The sequence below is a fragment of the Plectropomus leopardus genome, chromosome 14, assembly GCF_026936395.1.
Source record: "Plectropomus leopardus strain MGB_pleo_1.0 chromosome 14, ASM2693639v1, whole genome shotgun sequence".
NCBI lineage: Eukaryota > Metazoa > Chordata > Actinopteri > Perciformes > Serranidae > Plectropomus > Plectropomus leopardus.
In genome coordinates, this window is record NC_142189.1 from 20,790,364 (window position 1) to 20,815,865 (window position 25,502).

The 25,502-nt window shown below is 39.2% G+C and overlaps 1 protein-coding gene across 1 annotated transcript in view; it reads left to right on the top strand.

Moving 5' to 3' along the window:
• fsip1 (fibrous sheath interacting protein 1) overlaps nucleotides 1–25,502 on the top strand; it is a 38,640-nt gene that overhangs the window by 10,490 nt on the left and 2,648 nt on the right. The window contains exon 9 of the mRNA XM_042500789.2: nucleotides 12,573–12,725. Coding sequence (XP_042356723.2) covers nucleotides 12,573–12,725 — 153 coding nt within the window. The remainder of the gene's footprint in view (nucleotides 1–12,572; nucleotides 12,726–25,502) is intronic.

The window sequence follows — 25,502 nt, forward strand, 5'->3', positions numbered from 1 at the left end:
GATGTGAAAAGCATGTTTTGGCCAAATGTTATAAAACTGTGATATTACTAGGCAGCTGGACTTGTTAATTTGTGTAACCTTCTTTCCCTCTCTTCCCACTCTTTCATCATCTTGCCTGGTTAAAGGGGTTTGGGGGAAAGTAAAATTCCACATCATCCATCCATCATCTGCTCTTCATTAGTGCTGAAATGGCTAATGCAGACATTTCTTTTCAAATTATGCAAAATATGAAAAAAACAAAGAGGAAAAAAGCTGTCTCTGAAGCAGCCATTAGCAGACAATCCACTTTCAGATGATGAAAAATTAAAAATTCACAACTTTGCAGTCTTTCATAAAATATAAAAAAAATGAAAGGTCAGGGAACCTCACACCTGCATGGCTTCAAAAGTAGCTGTTTCCTCACGCTACCTTAATCCCGTCTCACTGGTGTGACATATATTACAGATAGACTGCACCGACAATAAATCACTTTCAGAGACAGTCATTCACTCCACATCAGTACCCGTAAATCTTAAAGGTGGTCATAAAAGTAAATATGCTTTTGTTTTGCGGTTACCTTTCTTCTCGCCAGTAGCTTGCACCAGTCAGATTTTCTAACTGAAACCATGTGGAGATCAAGTCAGGAACCTGCTTGTTTGCTTGATAACTCCAGGGCAGTCTCTAATACACACACAGAAGAGATCATCATATCTCTGTTTCAACACCACTACAACCTTTTTTCCCCATGATTATAAATCAAGGCCTACATGTCCACGTTTGCTGTTGTTTCTTGTTTTCTGGCCATGTCTGATCTGTCACGTTTTACATGCAGAGGTATTATTCACCTCTCCCCAGTGAGCATTCACTCAAAAAGGATCAGTCAGGGCTTGAATCTGTGATCTCAGAACTTGGCGGCATCCTTTACCAATAAGTCGTGATTGATATACTGAGGAAAAGGCAGCCTGTGCGTTCCTGTGCATTCACCCTAGTGCTAGCCTCTCTGGCTAAGCAGGTCATTGGCTTGAGCCTAAGGTAGTGTATGCAGTCGTGAGGCCTGGCACAGATAATGCTAAAGAGGAGAATCACCCCCCCCATCAGAACCTAATTACAGAGCTGGTGGAGGTAGCATCGTGCCAGCTCCAGAAAAGGAACAAGGCTTTCCCTTTCATTTGGAGATACATATGCAGAAAGGCTTACTATATATACAGTTAAGACTAACATATACTGCATAGGAAGACCAATAAACCCACACATTGCAACCAATCATCTAATTGTAGAAATATGTTTTTGTACAAAAATGTACGAAAGCATACTTTGTACATTTTGTACAAATGTCTTGATCGGAGGTGGTCATTTGTGGATTCTAGGTTTTAGAGGATAAAGCACATATGTCTCTGAGGCAGCGCGATAGAGTGCTGCAGGGATGAAATGTATTTGTAAGCCAGTGCAAAAGTTAACGTTCCCCTGGTTCCCTCAACAAACGCCAAAAGTGTGATTCTTCCATTTGGGGAACTGTCAGTCTTTATGGACATACTACATTTTATTTAGTCACATCCTAAGTTAGTTAAGTCAACGTCTCTTGAGCTTGTGTTAACTATGGTCATTATTTTAACCAAAACCCAGCCCAAAAACCTATTGACTTTAAGAGGAGGGAACGGAAAGTGCTAAAATGCTAACTCATCTCTGGGGTGTAGGACTCACTCCTGGAGCTTTTCATGGCAGGTGCATGTTTTACTGCACTGAAACAGAAATCAGAATCAGTATTTGTAGAGGCACTGTATCAGTCATCATGTGATCACAAGGTGAGTCACAGAGAAAGTCTTGATGAGACAAAACCTTGTTTTCTTTGCCTCTGGTTCTTTTTTGATGCTTTCTGATGATAGGGAAAAGGTCAGCTTGCTACAAAGCCTCATTTAATGATCTAGATTAAATGGAATTAAAAGCACAGTTTGAACAGTGTTTTCCTTGGATGATGTTAATATTGTGCTTGTGACAGCATTGCTCCTTTTGCATTCTTCATTTTCTCCTGTTTTCTCAGGCTTTCAGCTGAAATAGCTGTTCTGTCATTAAAAACATGTGTTGGCACAGAGGGGTAATGTACAGTACACCCCTCCTACTGTACCACTGTGTGGTAATGCCTGCACCACCCACAGTTTGAAGCCAGCAGAGGGGGATTCTGTCATGAGAATAAGCTGGTGTTGGGTGTTTGGTGACATGGGCGTGCAAGCGTTTGTGTGTGTCAGAGGTTTCCCAAATATGGGTTTTTTTGTGGTCACAATGAAAATTAATAAATAGTATTATACAAAATGGTTTTCAGTCACTGTCCCATTGTGTTTGATTAGACCGAATCCCGTACCAAATCAGCAGGCCTTCAGCTCCTTCTGTGTTTGCATAGTAACTCCAGCTGTGTTTTTGTTGTGTATTGGTCGGCTATATTTTGATGTAAGACGATGAGGTCACTTAGTCACATTGTGTGGTTGCTGATGAGCACCCATGATTTTAACTATGGTGAATGTTAAGTGAGAGAGCAGAGTTTTGGGCAGAAAACGCCCTTTTGACCAGCACAATGCGGTCAGCAGATAGTTTGCAAATTTATCTTATTTGCTTCGGGTCATATAATTAAACAGCTGTGGAAAAGCTTTGGTCACGATACGTTCATCTAAAATGTAGGTTTGGTCTTATTTTATATCATCAAGTGTAAGCTGTGTCAGAAGTCATGAGAGAAAGCAGAGGTGTGGGCTTGAGTCACACAACTTGGACTCGACTCAGTCACAAATTAGGTAATTTTAGATTCGACATAATCAAAGAAGACTTACAAATCGACTTGGGTTTTAACACCAATGACTCGTGACTTCACTTGAACTTGAGCCTTTTGACTTGAAAATACTTGGTACCTTTCCCCAAGCCTCCAAATTAAAAAATATGTTTTTTAAAAAATGTGCCAAGAATCAATTCATTTCCTTTTATTTCCGCATCAACTGCCATTATTATTATTATTCTAACGCTATTCATTTCCAGCAAGTCAGACTTAATTCCCCAGATCCACTTTGTTTGAACCACTCTGACGGCATCTAATTAAGTTCAGGAGAGAGACATGAAGAACTAACATTACTGACTGCCAGAGAATAAAAAAAAAAAGTTCATTCTTAAAGAATTAAAAACATTTTTGATTTTCTATTAAATTTAATAAGTGATTAATCTGTTTAAATGGCATTACATACGGCGAAGAGCACATTATAATTTGTTTAGGACTCGAAACTCGAAGGAATATGGACTTGACTAGACACACTTTAGTCTTGACTTGTGACTTGCCCGTCTTGACTTGGGATGTGACGTGTCAGTGTTAACTTGGTACTTGACTGTCTTGACTTTGACCTTTGATTGGGACGAGACTGTCTTGACTTAGGACCTGACCTCAAACATGACTCAGGACTTGTTAGTCTTGATTTGGACTTGACTCAGGACTTACTTGTCTTGACTTTGGACTTGACTCGGGACTTTCCTGGCTTGACTTGGCACCTGAGTGCAAAGACTTGAGACTTAGTTATGACTTGCCAAACAATGACTTGGTCCCACCTCTGATAGAAAGTCAGGCTACCAGTTCATGTAAACATATCATGATGGCAGAAATGTGATACAGATCGTTTTTATGTAAAATGCATTATGGTGTCAAAGTAAAATCTAAACTGAAAAGTAAAAAGAAGGCAGTGTAATATTTAACAGAACAATATGTTTCTCTTTAATGGTGATGACCACAGAAAAAGACATCTTATCCTCTGTGCTAGGGAAGAAACTGTCCTCTCTGGAATATGATGTTCATGTCCCTACCAAAATATTGGAAATATGTTAATTCACAACAGGAAAGGATATGACTATTTTGTACCAGCAGCTTAAGTTTGGCTCGAGCACCAGTGAATGACTGTGGTTTTATTTATGGTGAATTAGCATGAAAACATTTGAATGTAGGTGCATTTTATTATGAAAAATCCAATATATTTGGAGCCGTTGTGGCTTCATATATTCTGCAGGAGTCTGGCTTTACAGCTGCATGGTGAGAACTGAGATGTCAGGTTTGTCATGTGGCATGCTTGGTGTTTTTCACAAGGTTAACTTGGCTAAAAAGAATACACTCCACACCCTTCCCCACCCTATAATTCTCATGAGACCCAGTTTATTGTCTTCTTATAAACGCCTCTCCCATTGGTGTTATCCACAGAAGCAGTTGTGTTAAGTGGTTTAGAGAGAGTTTTCCCTGTTATGGTTGAGATCTAACTTTCAACTGTTCCACTCATTATGACACTCCATAGTGGATTGTGCAGTCACAAAATCATCTGCTAACAATAAACGGTACTTAAAATATTCACCAATCTCCTCCGTGATCCAAAATAAGTAACATTAAAGCATTTGGAATATCATCACAACCCACTATTCTTTGTATTTAAACACACAGCAGAGATTAACAGATTTTAATAGAATAGTTTGACATTTTGGGAAGCGTTCTTATTCGTTTTATTGCTGAGATTTAGATAAGGTCAATAAAGAATGTGAAGTCATGTCACGCCTTGTAAGACAGCGGTGCCATTTTTGTGGTACGTGCACTGTTTCTTCTATTTCAAAAAAAGGTACGCACTTACTCCAAGTTTACAATATCCATATGTAAGTAGAATTTGTGCATCTGGGTCTGAGATTTTCCTTTTCCCTTGTCCTGTAACATTAATTGCCAATCGCAGTTGTCATCTTTCTCAGCTTAGCAGCCCGCTCCAGACTGAGACTGACCTCTGGTGTGACGTGCTGTGCACTACAATACATTGCTTAAATAATGCATCTCTGTATACCGTAATACCTTGATACAACCCAAGCCTAATATGAGGCAAAAACTTGCAACGTCTTCTGTTTGAACACACTTTTAAGCCAATTACCACGTCATATCTCATTTCTTCAATTTGCATGAAGAACGAAGTGTAGAAACAACATGTGGTTTCAGATGCAGCCAGACTAGCTGTTAGCTGACAAACTATTCTCTCAAGCATCGCACTGACAAGTTCACAGTCCCATAATTTATCTCTCATCATTGGAAAAACATCACTGCATTGTACAAGACTTTGAGCAGCTGAAATGTAGGTCAGATACTGCGTTTGACAAAACACAGCATATGTCACTCTGGGACAAGAAGTGCAAAAAACATGCTTGGACGTTTTTATTCCTACCAGATGCTTCTGATAAACATTTAACATGGTCTGCTTCTTAAGCTCTTTGTTCCACTTTATCTTGTGTGTGTCATTATTTGGCAAACATTTAAATTACCTTATATTAGCGAAGTGATGCCGCGTGGAGATGACCCTGTGAGTGTCTCTTAACCCCAGTGAAAAGCCTTAGACTGTGAAGTATTTACAATGATATTGAGGGATTACAGATGCAAAACTTTTTTCCACAACCCGAGCACTGAAAACGTCAAACAGATCAAACATTTTTGGAGCTTTGATTGCTCTCTGGAACTAAGATACTGAGAACACACAGGTGGTGTGGATATTTTAACCCAGCATCACATTCAACAGGCTCTTTTGATTGTAGGATGCACCAGGAGGTTTTGATCTGCGCAGCAGTGATTGCTCCAGACCACCCTCAGTTCTGAAAAAAGAAAAAGAAAGTATAAAGTCCAGATGACCCGTAAGTGAATCTTGTAATACTCCAGGAATGTTCAGCAATCACCAAGTCATCTAATACAGATCCACAATACTGACGTAAAAACATGACCTCTGGAGGAGGAAAAGACAACTCAGATACAAACAGATTTCATATCTTGGACATTCTTAAAATGGTGATATACAAACCTTGCATTGTCTCTCATGGAGCGACATTCGAGAGGTTTGAGGTCCGATTTCAGAAGCAGTGAAAGAGTTAGTCTTTGTGCAAAGCGAGTGATGCAGGATCAAAACTATTTGCATTATCTTGCTTGCCCCACTGTCAGCATGCAGGTAGGTTTATAACATGTATGGGAGACATCTGTGTTACAGCACCTCTGTCTCAGAACTTGGCACATGACTACAGGTCACAGCTGCTCAAAACATCAGTCTGAGAGATTGAGAAAGAAATACAGGAGAAAGAGAGAAGTCAAGGGAGTCTCAGCCATAGCTTCCGAACAGTTTACTCCCGAGCTCTCACAGGGAGCGCTCGTGGCAAGGCATGTGGATAGGCCTTGGCAGGTAGCCTGGGTCCACGTGGCACAGCCAGAGCTCTTACTATACTTCAGATTTGCGGAGAGAGAAAGAGAGGAGCGTGCTGTTCTGAGCAACACCAGCCATCTCGGGGTGAGTCAGTATGGCTGGCTGCCTTTCATCACAGCACTGTCCCTCTGCAATGTGTAGACAAGGGGCATTAACAAGACGTTTTGTCACAGGGGAGTATATTTTCCAGTCAATAGGATCGATTTCTAGAAAGGTAGATTGAAAAATGTATAAGGAGTTACACTTAATAGTTACCAATAATCTAATAAAATCTACAACAGCAGTGTGAAGCTCAGATTTTTTAGTTCTTCGTGCTGTCAGCTATACTGCAATATACTGAAAAGTGTGTTCCTTCCTCTATTGTGAATGGAAATTCCTGCAGTAATGCAGTCCAATGCAACACTCCACTACCACTAACTACAAATCTGCTGCAGTATATTGTAGAGATTTGAATCGATACCTCAGTTATACCTTTGACTGAAAATAGAATTATTGGGCAATTGGATAGGATTGCATTAAGTTTCCCAATAACTCAATGGCAAATTTATAAAGAATGGATTGTGACTGCTGATAGCACCATGAATTGTGCTTTATTTGCAACCACTATCTGCCCCGTCTCAAGGTTAGATTCACAGACAACACTGCACTAATGATATTACAGTGGAAACATGTCCATAAAGTGTTGCAGCTAAATGCATTAGCCTGATTTTCAATTTTCAATTTAATTGCAAGGGCAAATGAACAGCAACGGCCAGTCATTGACTGTTGTTGATGTTCAGTGCAGCGCTGAAAGACGCCTCCTGCTCTTTATGCCCAGTTAGCAGGAACTAACTGAGCAGCAGCATCCAAAAACCAACACTGAGCCGTTCAACACTTCCACAATATCACACTAACACTGAAACAGCTCCACTCTGTTGTCAAACCCATTGATGTTAAATGTTATTAGGTTATGTCAGTCATGTGATCATCAATACTCTGCATGCAGCCTACAATGAAATTAGATTTAGTTTTAAATAGTCAAATTTGTGATAAGCTAAACATACTCTGATTGGACAAAATTGCAAGGTTGTGCAGAAACATCCTGCAATTAGGCTCATTTGCACCAAATGTGTCCATTTTACCTAATTTAAACATATGCAAATAGCATGGGAGAGTCAAGAAGCTATTTGCATGGCAGCACAATTGCATTTCACCATTTGTGGGAGAATTATGCAGTTTCTTTTTGTCTTATTTTTGCAGGTTTAGCAACCTCAAAAGCCATGCAGTCCTTTTATGAATCCTCTCCTCTGTGTAACAAAAACATACTGCTGTGGCCTATTTTTTTTAATGACTCAGTGACCTAATGTGACCAGCAGACATGTTTAATATAACAAAGGCCCCCAGAGTTAAGGCCAGTGAGCCATTTTGTGGCCACTGCATGAAACACTGGCTAGCATCCACATCACCTAAGTGTTTTTCAAGGGGAAACCCATTGAGTGTCCTTTTGTTTGAATTGTGTAACTCTTTGCATCATGTTTGCAAAATCATAAAATGCCCAGAAATCTCTTATTTCCTTCTGAAGACAGCTTGTCAATCTATTTTTGATTTCATGAAAGGTATAATGAACTTGGTTGAAAGGACATGTGGTATAAATTAGCTTGTTTGGAGTATGCAGTAGCATTTATGATTTTACTGTTGACACTTCCTTGGACTAGCTTCATCGAAGCATGCTATCCCTGATGAGCTTGTCTTAAGTGCGTGAACGAGGTCATCAAGCTCTCACAGTGCTTTCTTGGTCTGGCTTCAGGCGGGCCACCAAACACCTGATGCAAGAAGGAACCAGAGGCAAACAGATGGCTGACACAACCTCTTGCCATGTCTATAATACGCATATTACAGCCGGACACTGAAACATAAAGGTGACCTCATCATTCGTGTTATTTTTTTGTCTTGTTTTCCTGATGCTTGAGAGGTTCCAAATGTTGGATTTGGCGTATCACACCACAGATTAGACCCACATTAAAGTCATAAAGAAGCTCCAGGCTACCAATCTCAAGGGCTCCCTCCACTGTCTAACAAAATGATTGATGTGATACAATTACTGTATGTTCCTTTTAATGGGATCATCGATTTGTAGCGCACTGGGTGTTAGGCATTCAAGATTTGTTTTGAATTATAAACATAAAATAATCCCCGCAATTTTTTCATTATTTCGTCACTTTGGACGACAATGAATCGTCCATCAACCACTGCAGCTGTTTCACACCATGACAACTACTGAATGGAATGTATCGCGTCTATTTGCCATCATAAAATTGATCACAGGGTATCACTAACCTCTTAATGAAAGTGAAATGCATGCTTGATTAAAGTTATCTGAGACAAATAATCTACTAACGATTGGTTTGCTTCCAGCATCTGGCAAACATTCCTTTTATTTCATATTGTGGGAACGAAAAATCGGAACCATAAGGTGAAACGAGGACAGCTTCTCAGCCGCTGTCATATCATGCACGAATGACCTTTTCCTGTTTTAATTATCTCTCATTATGCATTCAAGGTGCACTTGGCAGTCAGGGTAATGTTTACAATGCTGCACTTCATGTCAACCTATGACACTAATGCAACATCAAATTCCAGGGCTTAATATTTCATCAATAGGCTGACATACTTTTCTCTTAAAAGATAATAACATTTGACATGTTTTTCATACTGAAAGAAAACAAAGTCTAGCTCCTTGTGGCCTCCCAGCGGTCTCGTGACCCAGATAGGTGATGTGATTTTTGGAGATCTTCAACAGCATGTCAAGTGGCTACTCCGAGGAGAGCCAATTACCAGCGTTTTGCTGATGTTCGGATAAGCAGGTCTCTCTGTTTGGAAGCCACTCGGTCTAACCTCATATTGAGTTAAAGCTATCACACATTCCGGGAGGGGAAGCAAAATACCGTAATATATTAGAGCAATCACTGGAGTCTATTAAGGTCAAGAAGAAACATTATCCTCTTAGTCTTCTCCAAGAAGTGAATCATTACTAAAATTTGACTGGCACAAGATCTAAGACTAATCTACTGTTTATTCTAGGCGGTGCCTTGGAAATGGATTTGTTGAACTCATTTATTACTGTTTAATCAATTATATATTTAGAAACATTGTGAGCAAAGTACTGTGAAACATATATTATAGGCTACTGAGTCTTCCATGAAAATGAAAATGAACTCTGTGTCAGGTTAACACTTATGATCTCATACACCCTTCAACTGTCAGCTGTCAAAGTAAGTACACATTCAAATGCAGTACTGTAAGGTTGCCAACAATGACAAATCTGTTTGCATTTGATTTCAAGCATTACAACTGATAGGTGCAGATGAACCTTGCTTGACACTGATATAATATAGTTTGCTTTATCTGGATTTTTGTTTTGGCTGTAAAAATCAGTCAGTTGGTCATTCCGCTTCTTTAATCCTAAAATATCTTGAAATATCTCAACTATTGATGGATTGCCATGGCATTTGGTGACATTCATGGTGCCCTGACAATAAATGCAAACATTTTCTTGGAGGTTTGGTGATATCCTGACTTTTCCTGTAGTGTTTAGTCAATCTTTATTACACACTCTGTGGTCTCAGCTGTAACTGCAAATGTTCGCATCCTAGCAGACTTAACTAGAGTATGGTAAATGTTATACCTGCTGAACATCAAAGTGTTAGCATTGTCATTGTGAACATGTTAGCATGTTGTGGTAGCAGTTAGCTTCACAGAGCCACTTGCATGACTATTAATCATTTTAATCCATTAGAATAAAAAACATTAGGGCCATCAGCGTTAACATGTTAATCACAATGTGATTATTGTTATCCAATATTATCCGATACTATTATACTGAGGACCCACTCAAAAACGAGATGATACATCTCATGGGGTTATCGTTGAATAAATTTAAATTAAAATTTATTCCAGTCTTTAAGAGGCTGTAATTGCTGAATTTTTAAGTTTTAGAGATGATACTGTCATCATATGGAACCAGAAGACTCGAGGAAACTAGTGGAACCAACAACATCATGCTAGCTTCTCAGGGGGCTAAACAAGGCTCCAACATTAGGCTAAATTTTGGCAAATACAAGACACAAATACAGTAAAAAGGGGGTGAAAGCCATGAAAGCCATCTATCTTTGCTGTAATTAGGGTCAAATCAGTGAGGTTTACAAAGAGACAGCGGACTTTGCCCTTACACTCACCAGAATTCACAGGGTGTTAATTCAGCCACAAAAAATTGCTGTAGAGAGAGATTACATGACGTGCATGCCAAATTCATTCAAACTTTGGTCAGTGATAGCTTTATCATTACTAAGCCCCGCAGACGATTTTAAAGTTTGCCATCTATAGTTCTTTAAAAGTAGGGCAGCTGTCGTTTCCAAATTAAATAAACTGTTTCTCCCGAAGATTTGGGCTTTTTTAGAAACATGCATTTAGTGGTGTGAGGACAGTGGTAAAGCTAGACTTTAATTTTTATTTTTCCTGGTTGGAACGCTGCGTTTCTCACTTTGGTGCATGACAGGAGTCTGATTCCATCGTGGTCCTGGCTTTTGTAGTCTGGATGAGGCAGTTTTAACTGAAGGGCTCTAGTAACGACCACTTAAAAGAGGCTTCACTTAGAAGCTGTCATTATTTCCCTATAGAGAGACAGAGGGCATTGGTAGGTGAGGCCACACACTTGGGGGAAGTATTGTTTTTGCCAAGATTTCAAAAATGAAAGTTAAGCTGAAATAAATGTAAAACATGATATTAGTCGAATAGCATGTCTGTTTTTCTTATTAACAAGGGCAGAAGCATTCATCCTTCTTCTAAACATACTGGCTCCAGTCAACTGTACTCCCCTCCTGCACTGGGTTTAACTAAGATTACATCCTATCATAAATGTGTCAAAACAGATTTAGTAACTCAGAGTTTAAGTTCACAATTTCTGCCGGATCCTGCTGTCTCCGCTAACCTACCATTTCGCTGTATGCAAGTCCCCATTGAGATGTCGACATTTTATGAAATATCCATCAATTTCAACATTATTAGATCATACATATGCCTGCCTGGCATCCAGACTAACCAAGAGAGATGGAGATTTCAACCACATGGCGCTGGACTGACACTCCAAAACAGTCCTGCGGTTGGCAACATCCTCTCAGACCCAACAATTTTTTCAACCTAGCTGCTGCTTTTACAGAGTGGCTGTGTATTTTTAGAGGTCGAAATACTGTATGACCGAACCACAGGTCATTCCCTGGTCAGTCTCGACAGTATTGTTAAATTTGTCATGTTTAGCCATCCTTACTTATGAGGAAATACATTGTGGGTGGGGTGGGGTAGGATATGAACAGTTTGACCTGTCGTTTGGGATTTGCCACAATTATGCTCACTTTTCAGCACCTACTGTCCATCATTCTACGCCTGCAGAAGCTATTCTCTCATCGCGGCATGGTATTTTGGTGTATGACAGACCTTTGATCTGTTAAATAATTTGTAATTAGAATTTTGACTTGTTAAGTTAAATTGCCACAAACTTTTGAACAGTTTTATTATTTGCCATAGACTTTTGTCCTGTTTATTTGCCATAGATCTTTAAACAGTTCTATCATTTGCCATGAACTTTTGATCAGATTAATAATTTGCCATAGACTTTTGAACAGTTTCAGTATTTGCCACAAACTTTTTAACACTGTTCTAATTTGCTATTGACTTTTAAAGAGTTCTATTACTTGCCAAAGACTTTTGACCTGTTTAATACGTTGCCAGACTTTTGAATTGTCTTATTATTTGCCATACTACTTTGAACAGTTTTAATTTTTTGTCCTCGACAAATAGTCATTTTAATCTGATGACTTTAGTTTGTTTTCTGTGACTGAACCCAAATGAAAAAGATCCATCCTGTGGTCAGAAAGACAAGTCTTTAACTTATCAGCTGTCTGTCGATGGTCCTCCAGGCATGACTCTCCCATTTCCTTCTGACCCAATTTCAAAGTTTGCCTTGGATGCAGTTTATTGTGTCAAGCCACTGCACGTGGATGCCATTAATGTATGATTTATACTGGACCCCATGTGGACTGAAGCTGTTGCTGAGGTATTGGGCTTTCTCAGGTCGTATAAAGTTCTCTGTGCTGTCGGTTAAAAGCAGGAAAGAAAGACTGGTGTCCATCTACATCTGTACAATACACTTTAACCGAGATAAGCACAATGTAACTCAAAGAGTCTTTGAGAGATGAAAACATTCACTCAGATTGATCATGATGAACTGTTATATGATTTTGATCCCTATTTAGATGTTTCCTAGTGACAGCCGTAAGCTTTGAGAATGAGATGTTTGTCTCCCTGTGAGAACCAGTCGTGTCTGTTGTATATCAGGGCAGTGGCTTGGAGAATGGCTGGAAGTGCGATGGGGACCTACAGCCAGGAGAGACGGTCCTGCAGGATATAAAGGAGAGGAGAGGGCAGGAGAGGCGGCTCCGAGAGATCCAACAGCAGCTGGAGATCCTGGGCTGGGGCCAGGAGATGACTGTGAGTTCAAAGCAGCTATGTTCGTTCACACACAAAACACATGCTCATATTCACACTTGTATGTACATCCACACAGTGTCTGTGTTGTGCTTTATAACACTCCTCAGTGCTTCTATGCGTAGACACGTGTGTGACAAATTATTACAAGTGCACAGCTCATTCTCAGTCATTCTCACAAGGGAACGATGAAATCACATGCAATATTCAGGTCTCTGCAGGCCCATATTTTTTCCTCTTTTTCTCCATTTTTCTTCTCTCTGTATCCCTAACACACTTTATAGTTTCATGCAAAATGTATGTTCTGATTTGTGAGGAGCTGATTATCTTCTATGCTTTGCTTTGCACATGGGTTTGACCTGAAGACGAGGACGGTCATTTACTCCACTGATAGCCTTTTGTCCTCCACAGTGTTTAATTGCTCTCTAGCATTCTTCGCTGAGATTCAGTGTCAACCCTCCAAAGTGTTCCCTAGAAACCATTGAGCTCTGTCTGGTTTTAGGAGCCTCTGCAGAGTTACAACCACACCAGTGTTTCCCCCATGCCTGTAGCTAAAGGCACAACACAAGAATGTCTCGAGAACAAAAGGTGGATAGCTCTGATTTCTGCTTTCTCTGACATTTATGACTTCAGATTTTGTGCAAAGGAGAAAGAAAACATTGGGGATAGATGTTTGACTTTGTCATTGTTCAAATGGTGCAACTTCTGCCTGTATTGCATAAGAAACTAACTCCTTGCGTTTTCAAAGCGCTGCTGTCAATAGAATACAAATGTAAACTCCTGTTCTCACGCTGGTGAATCACAACATGAAGCATATATGCCTAATTTTAACATAAAAGATGCTCACAAACAGTGAGGTACTAAAAACATTAAGTGGCAGCCACACCCTTACATCAAACAAGGCACCATGCCATGCAACCCAAACCTATTCCTGGCCTAATTAAGGAGACACAAATGGAATTTTTGGCAAATTAAGCCAACCTCCGTTTAAGGAAACAGTTCTCTAATTATAATCACAAAACATCAAAACCACCAGGCTCTTAACTCATGGTATAGCTAGACACTCTAGCTGTGTCTCATTGCGTTTTATATACTGTGACTAAATCATTGAACCCAGCGAGTGACTGCAATGTAAACAGCACACACTCTGTGTATATTCTTTGTGCCACCGGGCTTGTTTTGTGGTTGGAAAAGATTTATTTGTGCGGAATTTGTCTGGGAGGGCATTCTTGAACAGTTTCACACAGCTCCGGTATACTCATAAAGTTGATTTGTGCAACATCCGTAACTCAGATGTCCTCTCAGAGTCTTTTCAAACCTAAAGTGTTTATTGTGAAGGCTTTGTGCACAGTTTTGGTGTATTATAAGAGCATGATAACTAAGAAGAGGTCATTTTATGATTTCTTTTAAAAATGAGCAGTGAAGACAATGTCAGAGAGATTCAGAAAACATCTTTTTCAGAAGCAGAATAGGGGGGTTTATTTGGCTCCAGCTCTGGATGTTTTCTCACAAGCCCCAAATTTTTAATGTTTTTATAATACCTTACATTTGTGTCACCCACTCTTGCTATAAAATCAGCACAGATTGTTATGGGATGGGTTCAAAGGAAGCAGATTTGCCAGCTAAACATTCAATCTGAGAACTCCAGCATGGTATAACAGAAATAGGTTTCAATATTAATAATTGTAATGTGGTGTAGAGCAGGGGGACCTAAATGCAGGAGACTACTCAACTAGATCACTCCTTTAAAGCAGAGAAACAGCAAACTGAAGCCAACACAACAAAATCAAACCAGAGACTGAATTGAAAACCAAAACTTAAATACACACCAGTCTGACGAGAGATGAAGTGCAGGTGGAGAAAAAGACTTGAGAAGCTCAGGTGAGGGGGATAAGGTGATGAGTCAGAAGAACAGACAGGGAGCTGATTGGCTGGGAGAAACTGAGGAGCAGGGGAGGACTAACAAGGCTGATGCAGGGCAGCTGTGTAGATGAGAAGAGGAGCAAAAGAACACAGACACCAAGAAAACACAATCTTCTCAATAATAAACTGACTGAGTGAAAACAAAGACAGACTAACTAATAAAGGCAACTTTCAAGTATTCCCAAAAAGTCATCAGGACACTGACTGTTTATGCCAAATTCCTACCATGTTATGCAACATTAAAATAGTAACATTAGACCATGTTTGCCTCTTTTTCAGTGGCAGGAATGAAAATCAGTTATCTTCAACATCTGTTGTGTTATACAAAGTAGGATGTAGACTCCACAGATTTTGTTTTCTTTGCAACTATCACGTTTTTCCCCAATGATGTACAGATTTTAAGCCATTCTATTAACTTAAATGTTCCCCAAAATATAGTGCATTTAGCTGCTATAAAAGGGGCCAGAAAATCGTCCTGGGGAACATACCCCCAGACACCACCAAGTTTGGGCTAAGCCTTGAATGTTAAAACACGTTCAGTTAAAATATTGTTTCATATCATTTTTTAAGATGTGCTTATTTTCTTTATTCCGAGTGTTAGATGAGAAAATTGATTACTTTTACTTTAACTCTCTGCAAAGAAAATGCATTGTAGTGAACTGCAGCAGTCCCCAAACCCCCCTAAGCAACCCAGAAAAACCCAAACCATTCCTGTAAATACTAGTATTTGGAAAACAAATTTTAAACTTCACCCCCTCAGTGATTCCAATTGGTATTATTGTTGATAAAAAATAGTCATGAAATAGTGAAAGCAAGGCTTATGGGGACCCAATCATAATGCAGATGGTGTCATTTTCCTATAGCAATTTTTGTGCTATGTTTACTTCACAATGATAAGTTAAAGCAAAAATAGGCGAATTCTACTTTAACTTTAGTCCCCCATTTTCCCCTTTTAGTTATAGCTTCAGTTCATGAACAGTAAATCACAAATACTGCCGTACATAAAGTGATATCATCCAGTGGGAATGACTTTTAAAATCCAGTCCAAAAACACTGATATAATCTATGATACTGCGGGCCAAATAATGCCATTTGTTTCTTTGCGAGTTCAACCTCTTTCAGAAGTAATTTTCTATTTACAGGGTTAAAAAATGAATCCTGAACTCCAGAGAAGGAAGCTAATGTAAGAGGTTGACTGGTCATAAACTTGTTTCAAGAACATGTTTTGAATAAAAAAACCTTTTAGTGAAGTATAATATCTCTAAAAAAACTACCAAGATGAATTGTGTATTAGATGTTTTCCCTCCAAATTGGAAGTATGCTTTCAGTATTTAGTCTGGCCGGCTGCTGAGGTGTAGCAGGTGTAAAGGTGGCAAATCAAAAGGTTAATCTCTGTAGCAGTGACCACAGATACTCTCCTCCACCTCAGTCTGATTGATTCCAGCGTCTTCTCCGAAGAATTCAAGTGTTTGTCTCGAGATCTACCTGATTTACCTTTTCAGAGTGATTTATTTAAACAAAAGCTGTGTTGTGTTGGATTTAGATCTGAGACCTGTAATTCTGTGCGTCATCTCTGCTTCTCCTTTCTCTCAATCCAAACAAAACTGCCATTCCACTGAAATCCATCTCTTTGCCAAGGAATCTCTTCTCTCACCTTACATTTTCCAGTTTTCTTTGCCTCTGTGTTAAAAATGTTTGCTTGGGCAGAAAGGTCTTAGCCTTTCCTCTACAATGAAAGGTATTACTGGTATGACTGTCATTGTTCTCTGTTAATGAGGCTTACTGTAGAATTACAGTAAAATAAACATTTCCTGAAAGAAGAGTTCAGAAGGGTTCATTTTAAACTGTTAAAGCTGAATGTGTGACCATCGACAGCTGATCTGGGGCTAGTTTTCCAGCATTTGGCTGAATTCCTGGATCAACCACGAAAGGAAGGACAATCCCAACATTTACAGTAAAGCCGGATGGTCCCAGCAGAGCAATCATTAATCAAACACTATTGTTTGTGTTTGACAAGATTCCCCTTTGCATTGGTGACTAGAATAGTTTTCAATTCTTCTTCAAAAATCTCTTAGCAATGTGAAAACCTTTTATGCATGGTTGGGTGTTAAAGGTTATTTTAAAACCACAAAATGTAATTGAAAAAAATAAAAGTGCAGAGACATTAGCATGACACTTGTAAATTAAAAATATATAGTAAATATAAATACTAAGTACATTTACTCAAGTATTGTATTTAAAAATGAATTTGAGGTACTTGTATCTGAATGCTTAATTTACTTAACAAATAAAGATTTTTGCATAAAAAACACAAGAATAGTTTATAATATACGATGTTTTGTATAAACTAAGATAGCAAACAGTTTTTACAAGTACATCTACAACAGTTAGTTGATTAATCAATCAGTCGATTTGTTGTTTTTCTTTTTTTTAATTTTTAATTTTTTATTTTAATGTTGTTTTTTTAAATACGATACAATTTTGAGCTTTGGTGTGTTTTTTTCTATTTTTATTTTAAATAATTTCATTTATTTTTCCTGCTTTTATTTTAAATAATTTTTAGTTTAAGTTTTTTTTTTTTTAAACTTTTCTTTTATTTGGTTTGGTTATGTTTTTCTGATTCTTTTTCTTTCCTACTTTCTTCCTAATAATTTTGAGGGGGTTTTGTATGTGTGTGTGTGTGTGTGTGTGTGTGTGTGTGTGTGTGTGTGTGTATTTTTAAAGATTTTTTAAGGATTTGCATTGGGTAATTTTATTTTGAATAACACATTTTCCTGCTTATACTTACTGACTTTTAGCACCATTTTAATGCAGAACTTTTACTTGTAACAGAGTATTTTCACAGGTTGGTATTAGTACATTTACTTAAGTAACAGATCTTAATACTTTGTCCACCGCTGCAAAAAAGGGTAGGTCAAAGTTGGCTGAATCTGTGAAGTTCACTGTTCAGGCGTTGTTAAGTCCCATCATTGTGCCAACTCTGCAGTTTCACAACTCTTTTTCCACAGGAGGCCGGTCAGGTTTGCCAGAAAAGAGAAGCCATGGAGAAAAGAGATTCTTTCTCTCAGCCTCAACTCTTCATTCCATCCATGGCTGTTGGCTGTAAGCCGCTGGCTTGTCATACTGTCTGCTCTTGTTTGCCACTTTATGATTCCTGAAATAGACACGGTTTGACAAAAAAGGGTCATCCGCAATAAGTTCTCCTTTTTTCTGCATCAGTGTTTTTAATAATTGCCGCAGACCGAGGTGTTCCCATAGATGTTTTTTGTTAGAAAGATGGAATTTGGGATATGTGCATTGGAAGTTGAAACCACAGTCTGTCCACTGTTGTCTTTACTGCTGCACCAAAAAGTGCTGTTGTTTAACTTCTCATTTAAAAGAAGTTTAGATCAGTTTTGATCAGTGGTTCCCAACTGGCGGGTTGTGGTCGGGTCACGGGTCCATTCTGAAGGGACTGCAAATGACCTTTGAATGTGTGTTGAAGTTTGTAAAAACCAAATTTGTTTTGAAGTACAGACCTATAGACTTTGTTTAGGGCCTCATTTATAATGCTGTTGCATGTTTTTTTTCAGTACAGCAACTATTTTATTGCCCTGTTTTTGATATTATTTGGCCTCTTTACATTCTTTGCCTTTGCAACTTCAGTTATGTTGAATAATAATATGCACAGTTTTGGTTGCAGTGCTACTTATTTACTACCTTTTAAGTAACTGCACTTTTTTTTTGCATTAATCTTTCATTACCTGACCATTTTATTCGAAGCCCATGCTTTGTTTAAATTTTGCATTTCAAATAACTATTAGTTTGTTGTTTTTTCATTTCAGTTTCTGAAAGGAAAATTCAAAACCTAAAAAGTACACTGATCAGTTTCCCATTGATTTATATGGTGAAAGAGATATCTGTACATCAGTAGATACATTTTTTTGAGCATCACAGCCTGTGCAAAAATGACTTGTGTCACCATCAGAATTTGATCCATTCTGTCCAAGAACATTTCGAAAGTCTACAAGAGCTGCACAATTTAACTATTTCATTCCTATTGAAGTTCGTGGAACGCTAAACCAGATGTAGCTGGCTCATCCGGTGGAAGCATCGAGTGTGCCTGCTCTCGGGGTCATACAGTGCAGAAACAGTGCTGATCACTTGAGTAATCTTACATGCAGCAGTTTAACTTTTTTGGCTTCTTGCGCCATTGAGCAACTTCCATACGAATGAAGGGGGACGCACCTCTGATGCTGAATTCAGTCCTTTTCGTAAATCTGTGGTATGGCTTCATTTAAGGGCTCAATCACAACCAGAGCAAGGTGTAAGACCCATGCACAATATTTTTTTTATTGAATACAGAAAGTGTGTGAGGTGCCAAGTGAATGATGGGGTAAAATGAGGAGATTTGGATTCAGTCAGGGTTCACTACTATAGATTGACATTAATGAGGCACCTCAGAGAGCCTCTGGGGCAAAGCATTATCTATATATCCACATTATTTGACATTTGACAAACTTGGTGCGTTATCAGTTATGCCATCGGTTTACTGCAGCAGAAAGTATTCCTTGCCTCGTGAGTTGGTCTTAACATCTGAGTGGGAGCACATATGGAGTGTAATGAATAGAATGCCTTTCTACATTAGTGGAGAACTGGCCCCTGGGACTCCGGCCGATAAAGCTGAGGTATTTGACTGATGTCAGTGACCTTGAAAGTTGAGCAGCCCACGCTTGTGGTAAACTGCTCTTGTGTGTACAGGAGCCAACAGTGAGCTGTTCAGAGGCGGTGGTCCATCGCAGGGCAGATAGCTGGAGGGCTGAACAGTGTGGCTTTGTCAGCTTCATCAGCAGGTGGGAAACTGATACAGTGACCAGAAACCTTGATCTTTTACCAAAGGTTGGAGGTCCACCCATCCTGCCATTGTTTGTTTGGGAGAAAAACTAGACTCTCCTGTCTGGAGGGCAAAAACACACTGAAGTCATGCTTGGTGCTATTCTGAGTCAAGTCACATATGAAAGTCCACAAAGTCGAAAATGAACGCACTGTAAAGTTGCTAAACGGGGCAGTGACAGAGGTTTTCCCTTACTTTCTCTGCACATGACTTTTCGTGGCAACAGGCCAGAGTGAGACAGATACACTAAGCCTGCTGGGTCTGGACAGCAGGTGGGAAAGCAAAGAGCACAGGGAGCAGTAAGAGATGTCTGGAGCTGTAATGCTGGCACCCTGACAACATCCAGCAGACATATCGTGCTTAAGGATTTATTTGACTGTCTCTTCCAACACTCACTGACTTCAGTGATGTGTCAGTTGAGAGCTGATGTGCCACAGGCAAAAGCTGTTCTCATCATCTGTGAAATCGCTCATTTGTGGAATTTTAGATAATTATCTAATAATGTGTCGGGTCCATGAACATCCTGGTCAAAGCCATTTCCTCGTTGATGCGTTGTTGTTCCGACTCAAATGAGTCAAAATGTTCACATCAACTCTACGATTACGCAGCAAAGCAGAAATATTATGATGAGAAACTTTTACAATGCAGCAGTGTATGAATGCACTGAAACAACAGTGCAAAACGAAGTGTTATCCTGACGAATATGCACGATTTTCTTTCTCATTCGTTCATTGTTGCTCATTTCTCAATGGTGTTCAGTGAGTCAGTGTCAGTAAATAAGTGATTGTGTTCAGGCTTTCTGTAAAAGGCCTCTAACTTTCCCCAGTAGAAATGTTGAGTGTTTTGTGAGGCCCCATGAGAAAAGCAATTTTCCACCCCATTAAAAAAATAAATAAAAATTGTTTGCTTTTGTTTTACAAAATATCTCCATCCAAACTAGACTGTAAAAATGATCATCCCAAAGGTACTGAAGTGCACATGCTAATGGATAATATTACCTTTTAAAAAAACACCCACTGAGCCATGTCAAAATAAGGATGAAGGAGCTCACTCAGTGATGCTCTGGACATGCGAAATTTTTCCTTCCATTGTGCATCGACAACAATCATATTCTTGAAACTGTCTCACCATCTACTGGTTCAGCTGGGCCTGCCTCAAAACCATAGTTTCTGTCAACCTTCGCCAGAAAAAAATGATGGCACTGACTGTTTCTGCAAACCACGCATCCGTTACATTTGTACATTATTAATGTAACAGATACGTTGAAACTTTACTTTTAAACAACGCTGTGGTTAATTTGTGATTAGTTTGAGGCACAAAAACCACCTTCTATGGTAGGCAAAAGATCTTGTTTTGGCTTAAAACACCCCGTTTGGGAGGCACAATCCTGGCAGGAACAACACTTCTGTCAAAAAACAACCACTTGTCTTAACACTATGTTTGCCGCAGAGTGAGTGCTCTTACCTTTCACTCTACTCTTTGTGACAGAGAGAGAGAGATTGCACCGTAGGGCGAAACGGTGGTGAATTTACAGCCCATAGCCAATTAATATTATATAGTCTCTGGCTTTTATTGATATCTAATGTCGGCAAAAAATGTTGTTACGCATCTGTGATCTGTCATTAGTGCCATTCGCTTTTTTGACACAACATAAATGCTGCTGTCTCACTGAACGGCGCAGAATCTGTTCAAACTTTAAATCTTTGTATGGAAAACAAAGCGAATTGTCAAATATTCGTATTGAAAAGCCAATGCAGAGTAATCTGGCATAACTCTGACTCGGGTACAACCCTAGTTTTAATGACCTAAAACTCCATTTGCATGTGGACAAAAGGGACAAAACGTGGAGGAAAATATGTTTTCAGAAGCATCTGTATATGTGTGAACGGGGCTAGAGTCTATAGATTCTCCACCTCCAGCTTGTATTTCACATGTTTATGCCAGAGAATGTATGTTTGGGAAAAACTCCAAAAGCAGCCTCAAGGGTAGCAGCTCACACAGCTGCACACTTCCTTTGCCTCGGCAATGGTCGCCAAGAAAAAAATGCAAATCTGTACGTATGTATTTACATCTTCTCTCTGTTTGCTTGCACAAAAGCCACTCACAACAGCTTAAAAACAGAAGCTTGTCCTGCTCTGATAAAAGTTTTATCCTCTCTATTCATCCGTTTCCTTGTGGAATAAGTCTGATGATAATGCTGTGTTGACAAACTTCCAACCAGGCTCAACATTGTTGCTCCTGCCTCAGAGATAACGCAGTGGAAAACTCTCCAGAACCGCCTCAATCAAACATATCATGTATTTTCTTTGGAGCGCTTTTCTGTGTTCGCAGCTCTTTACTCTGCTGTTTACTGAAATGAATGTGGTGTCTGTCGTGAAGCTGAAACCGGGACTGTAAAGAGCTGAAGTAGCAGTAACACTTTAGTTTAACTGGCTCTTTAGAGACCAGACAGGCAGGAAAGCACATATCAGTCACCCACAGACACCCTTGGCCTCCCTAGTATTAAGGGCACCTGAGGTCAACCACTTTCAAACAGTCATAGCATTTTGTCACAGCAGTAAAAATCACTTTCTTCCATCTCTTTTCTCCTCCTCTGTGAAGGAAATTCTACATTGTAGTTCCCATCTAACCTGCTGGTATGGGTTAAAGGCTTCCCTGGCCGTTGGTGCCACTAGGGAACTTTTTTATTGCCCCATTCACAGCACTCAACACTGACATGCCTGTAATTGACTCGTGGCTTCTTTTGTACCATACGGCTCAAGTTGCGGTACGGGCTCACTTATGTTTGTGCAAATTTATGTTTCATTTTCAAACAAATTATTTTTTTCTGTAAGTGGGGTGTCAGTTACACCCATTAACCCTTTGCAACCTGAGCCAATTAGCCAGATTTCTTTCAAGAGCATAAGGAGGCAATAAACTTATCAGTTTATCAGGGTGTCGCTTTTCACATGTCTAATTTTACTGAGATCATGTTTGCATTTACATTTTAATCACCTCTGTGAATAAACAGTAAACAACAACAATAAAAGCAACCTTTCAAAAGATGACCCTAAAAAATTTGCAAGACGTCAGTCAAAGTAACAAGAAAAGTTCTTATAGTTTAGCACAAATGTAAGGTTAAAAACAAACACGTTAAAAACCTTTTAAAAAGTGATAAAATTATATATACTTCTGTAACATAGTTTTAAATATATAATTAAATATATAAAATATATAGTTTTCCCTAGTTTTTTTAAAACATTATCTTTTACAGCTTTCTCTCTTTCTCTTTTTTCCCCACAGTTTCCTTTTCCTAATTTCTTTCCATTTGCGGAGCATTTCGTGTCAAGTTGCTCAGTGCCTTTTTTCATAGTTTTCGAAAGAAATCACTTCAATTTGTTCAGGTTTCAAAGGTCTACACGCTTTTGAAAGGTGCACAATCCATTTTCCAAAGGGTTAAAATGTAGCAGAAACATGAAGGGAAACTTAGTTTAACCTAAATGCCAAACACCAGGTTTTCACTGCATGTGCTCACGTGCATGCACAAAGACACTTACCATGGCTATGGGTTTTTTTTCGTGTCCCTCTATACAATTTAGAGGTGGAGGTCAAGTCCACAGGCAAAGGGCGCATGTCTCGCTACATGCATGTCAAAGGAGAAACACATGCAGTGCTGCAGGGGGCATGGTGGCTGGAATGTGTGCACGGTGGCTGTGGTCTTCCTGTCTGTTGGTAGCAGAGGATTTGCAGCGTCTGTATAATTGCAGGGGTCATAAATGTGTAACATGGCCCAACCTGCCATGACCTAAAGGATGTCATTATGTTCCAAAGGACTTTGAACATGGACAGGATTTTTCTGAAGCGATGTCCATCAGCAACTGCATCCTGGTGAGATGCAGGAGACTTTCAAAGGGTAGTCTGGCCAGAGGAGAAATATAGATGATCGATGAAGAGTATTAGATTCAGCTCGCAGGGGTAGTTGAGACACGTGAATGTGATTTTGTTCTGAGTGACTCAGCGGGATGTTGGGAAAAGATGAAAACAACTGCATGGGCATAATATTCCCTCTGTCTCAGGCAGGGCAATGAGAAGATATTTCTAGTATGGGGTGCTGTGTGAATACATTGAACAGGATGATCCTCTTCGGTATGAATCAATTTTAATGATTTTTTTTCTAAAGGCAAATATTGTGAAAAATGCCTTTATATTGTAACATTCTATTATAACATGCGCTACTGCAATATGTATCAAACATATGTCAGCACACTACGTTTTGCATAGTAAATGAGAACAAACAGATCATTTATGTCAACCAGAGCACTGCACACATATCCAAAATACACAGTATTTTCACCTCAAAAATACATAACAGTTATCAAACCTTCGGCCGCGCATGCACAGACACACACACATACACAAACAAGCACGCACTCACACGTTCCGCACACACACTCACACACAAACAAACACACAAATCATCATTGGCATATTCATTGAAAAAAGTGTGCCCGTCTTTAAATTGTTATGTGCCTGCTTAAAAAACGGGGCCATCAACACATTGCGCACAACAGACCAGAACTTATCCAAATGCGCAGTTTCAAACAATCCAAAAGGCCAACTTGCACAGCACAAAACAACATAGCAAGATACATTTTTGCAGCACAATTATCAGCATAAAATAACTGGCCAATAATGGTGTTAAACTGCACGGCAGCAGCTCATAATAAAACAAACACTGTACCTTGACTGTGCGTCACTTATGTTACTCCAAAAGTGGCTTGGCGCTCAGGGGTTGATGGGATAAAGTCACTCATGAGCACATTAATGTCCACACTGTGTGCACATCACGGACAGGTCATGGATGTATTAAAAGGGACAGGTGCGTAAGTCTACAAGCTGACCTACAGTCGCCTACGTAACGTCCGGTGACCATGATGCTTAGCGTTATTCTAAACTTTTTATTATTCAGTGTTTCTATTTACTTTTTTCTTATTCATTATTTAATTCTTATTACTTAAGCCTTCATTTTTTGGTAAATACCAACAGAACAAAATATTTTCATTTTTTTTACTTTATTTTTAGAGTGTTGCGATGTTGGCCTTTTCCAGCAGGGAGTGCTGCACTTCCCATGGCGAGTGTCTGTGTTACACTGTGGTGCCAGCCAGCTATATTTTTTCATACACCCGAAATATACAGTTTATTAATAGATTTGTGTTTGAACTCAAAACTGTACTCATGAATACTTCTGTATTAACCCACTGAAACCTTGATCAATATTAGTTTTCTTGTGCTGTGTTTAGATGCCTTTCACAAGCTATTTGACCATTTCAAACATGAGCAAAGTGGTTTGATTTCTTTTGAAAACATGAAGGGAAAGGGCAATGACCAAGTGGGAAAGAAATGTTCCACAAATTACCTTAAAATAAGCAGAAAAAGGGGGAGGATTATAAGAAAATTACCAAAAAAATGGGGGGAAATGCCACGAAAACTTAAAAAAAAATTTAAATTACAACAACTTTTGGGCTGGTTCTTGTTAAGTGTCATTGCCTTCCCCCCATGTTTTTTAAAGTGATTTTGGAGGAGGCAAATTCACTAATCTTTGGCTAGCGGAGGAATGACCCACCCTACTGTCTTCATGATTTGCTGGTACTTGTTGCTTTTGATGCTTGGATTGGTTAAGCTTAGGCAATAGGAGTGGGATTGGTTAGGGTGAGGGTATGAAGGTCGAAATAAACCAAATCGTGGCCTGTCACTCAAAGCAGCCATGCTTAGAATTTTGTAGAACTTTAAACCTTCAAAAAATGTTGGCCACATTTGTTAGGCTATATGTTGTATGAGTTATAGTTGTCGTGAGTGTTGAAATTAGTTTTAGAGACCAAAACAGATTTTTTTTGTACTAGGCTGTAAACATGCTTCATTAAGCTGTAAAGGTTTGGAATTTTAACATGGAGGTCTATGGGGTTTGAGTCGCTTCTGGACCCAGCCTCAACAGGCCAACAGAGGAA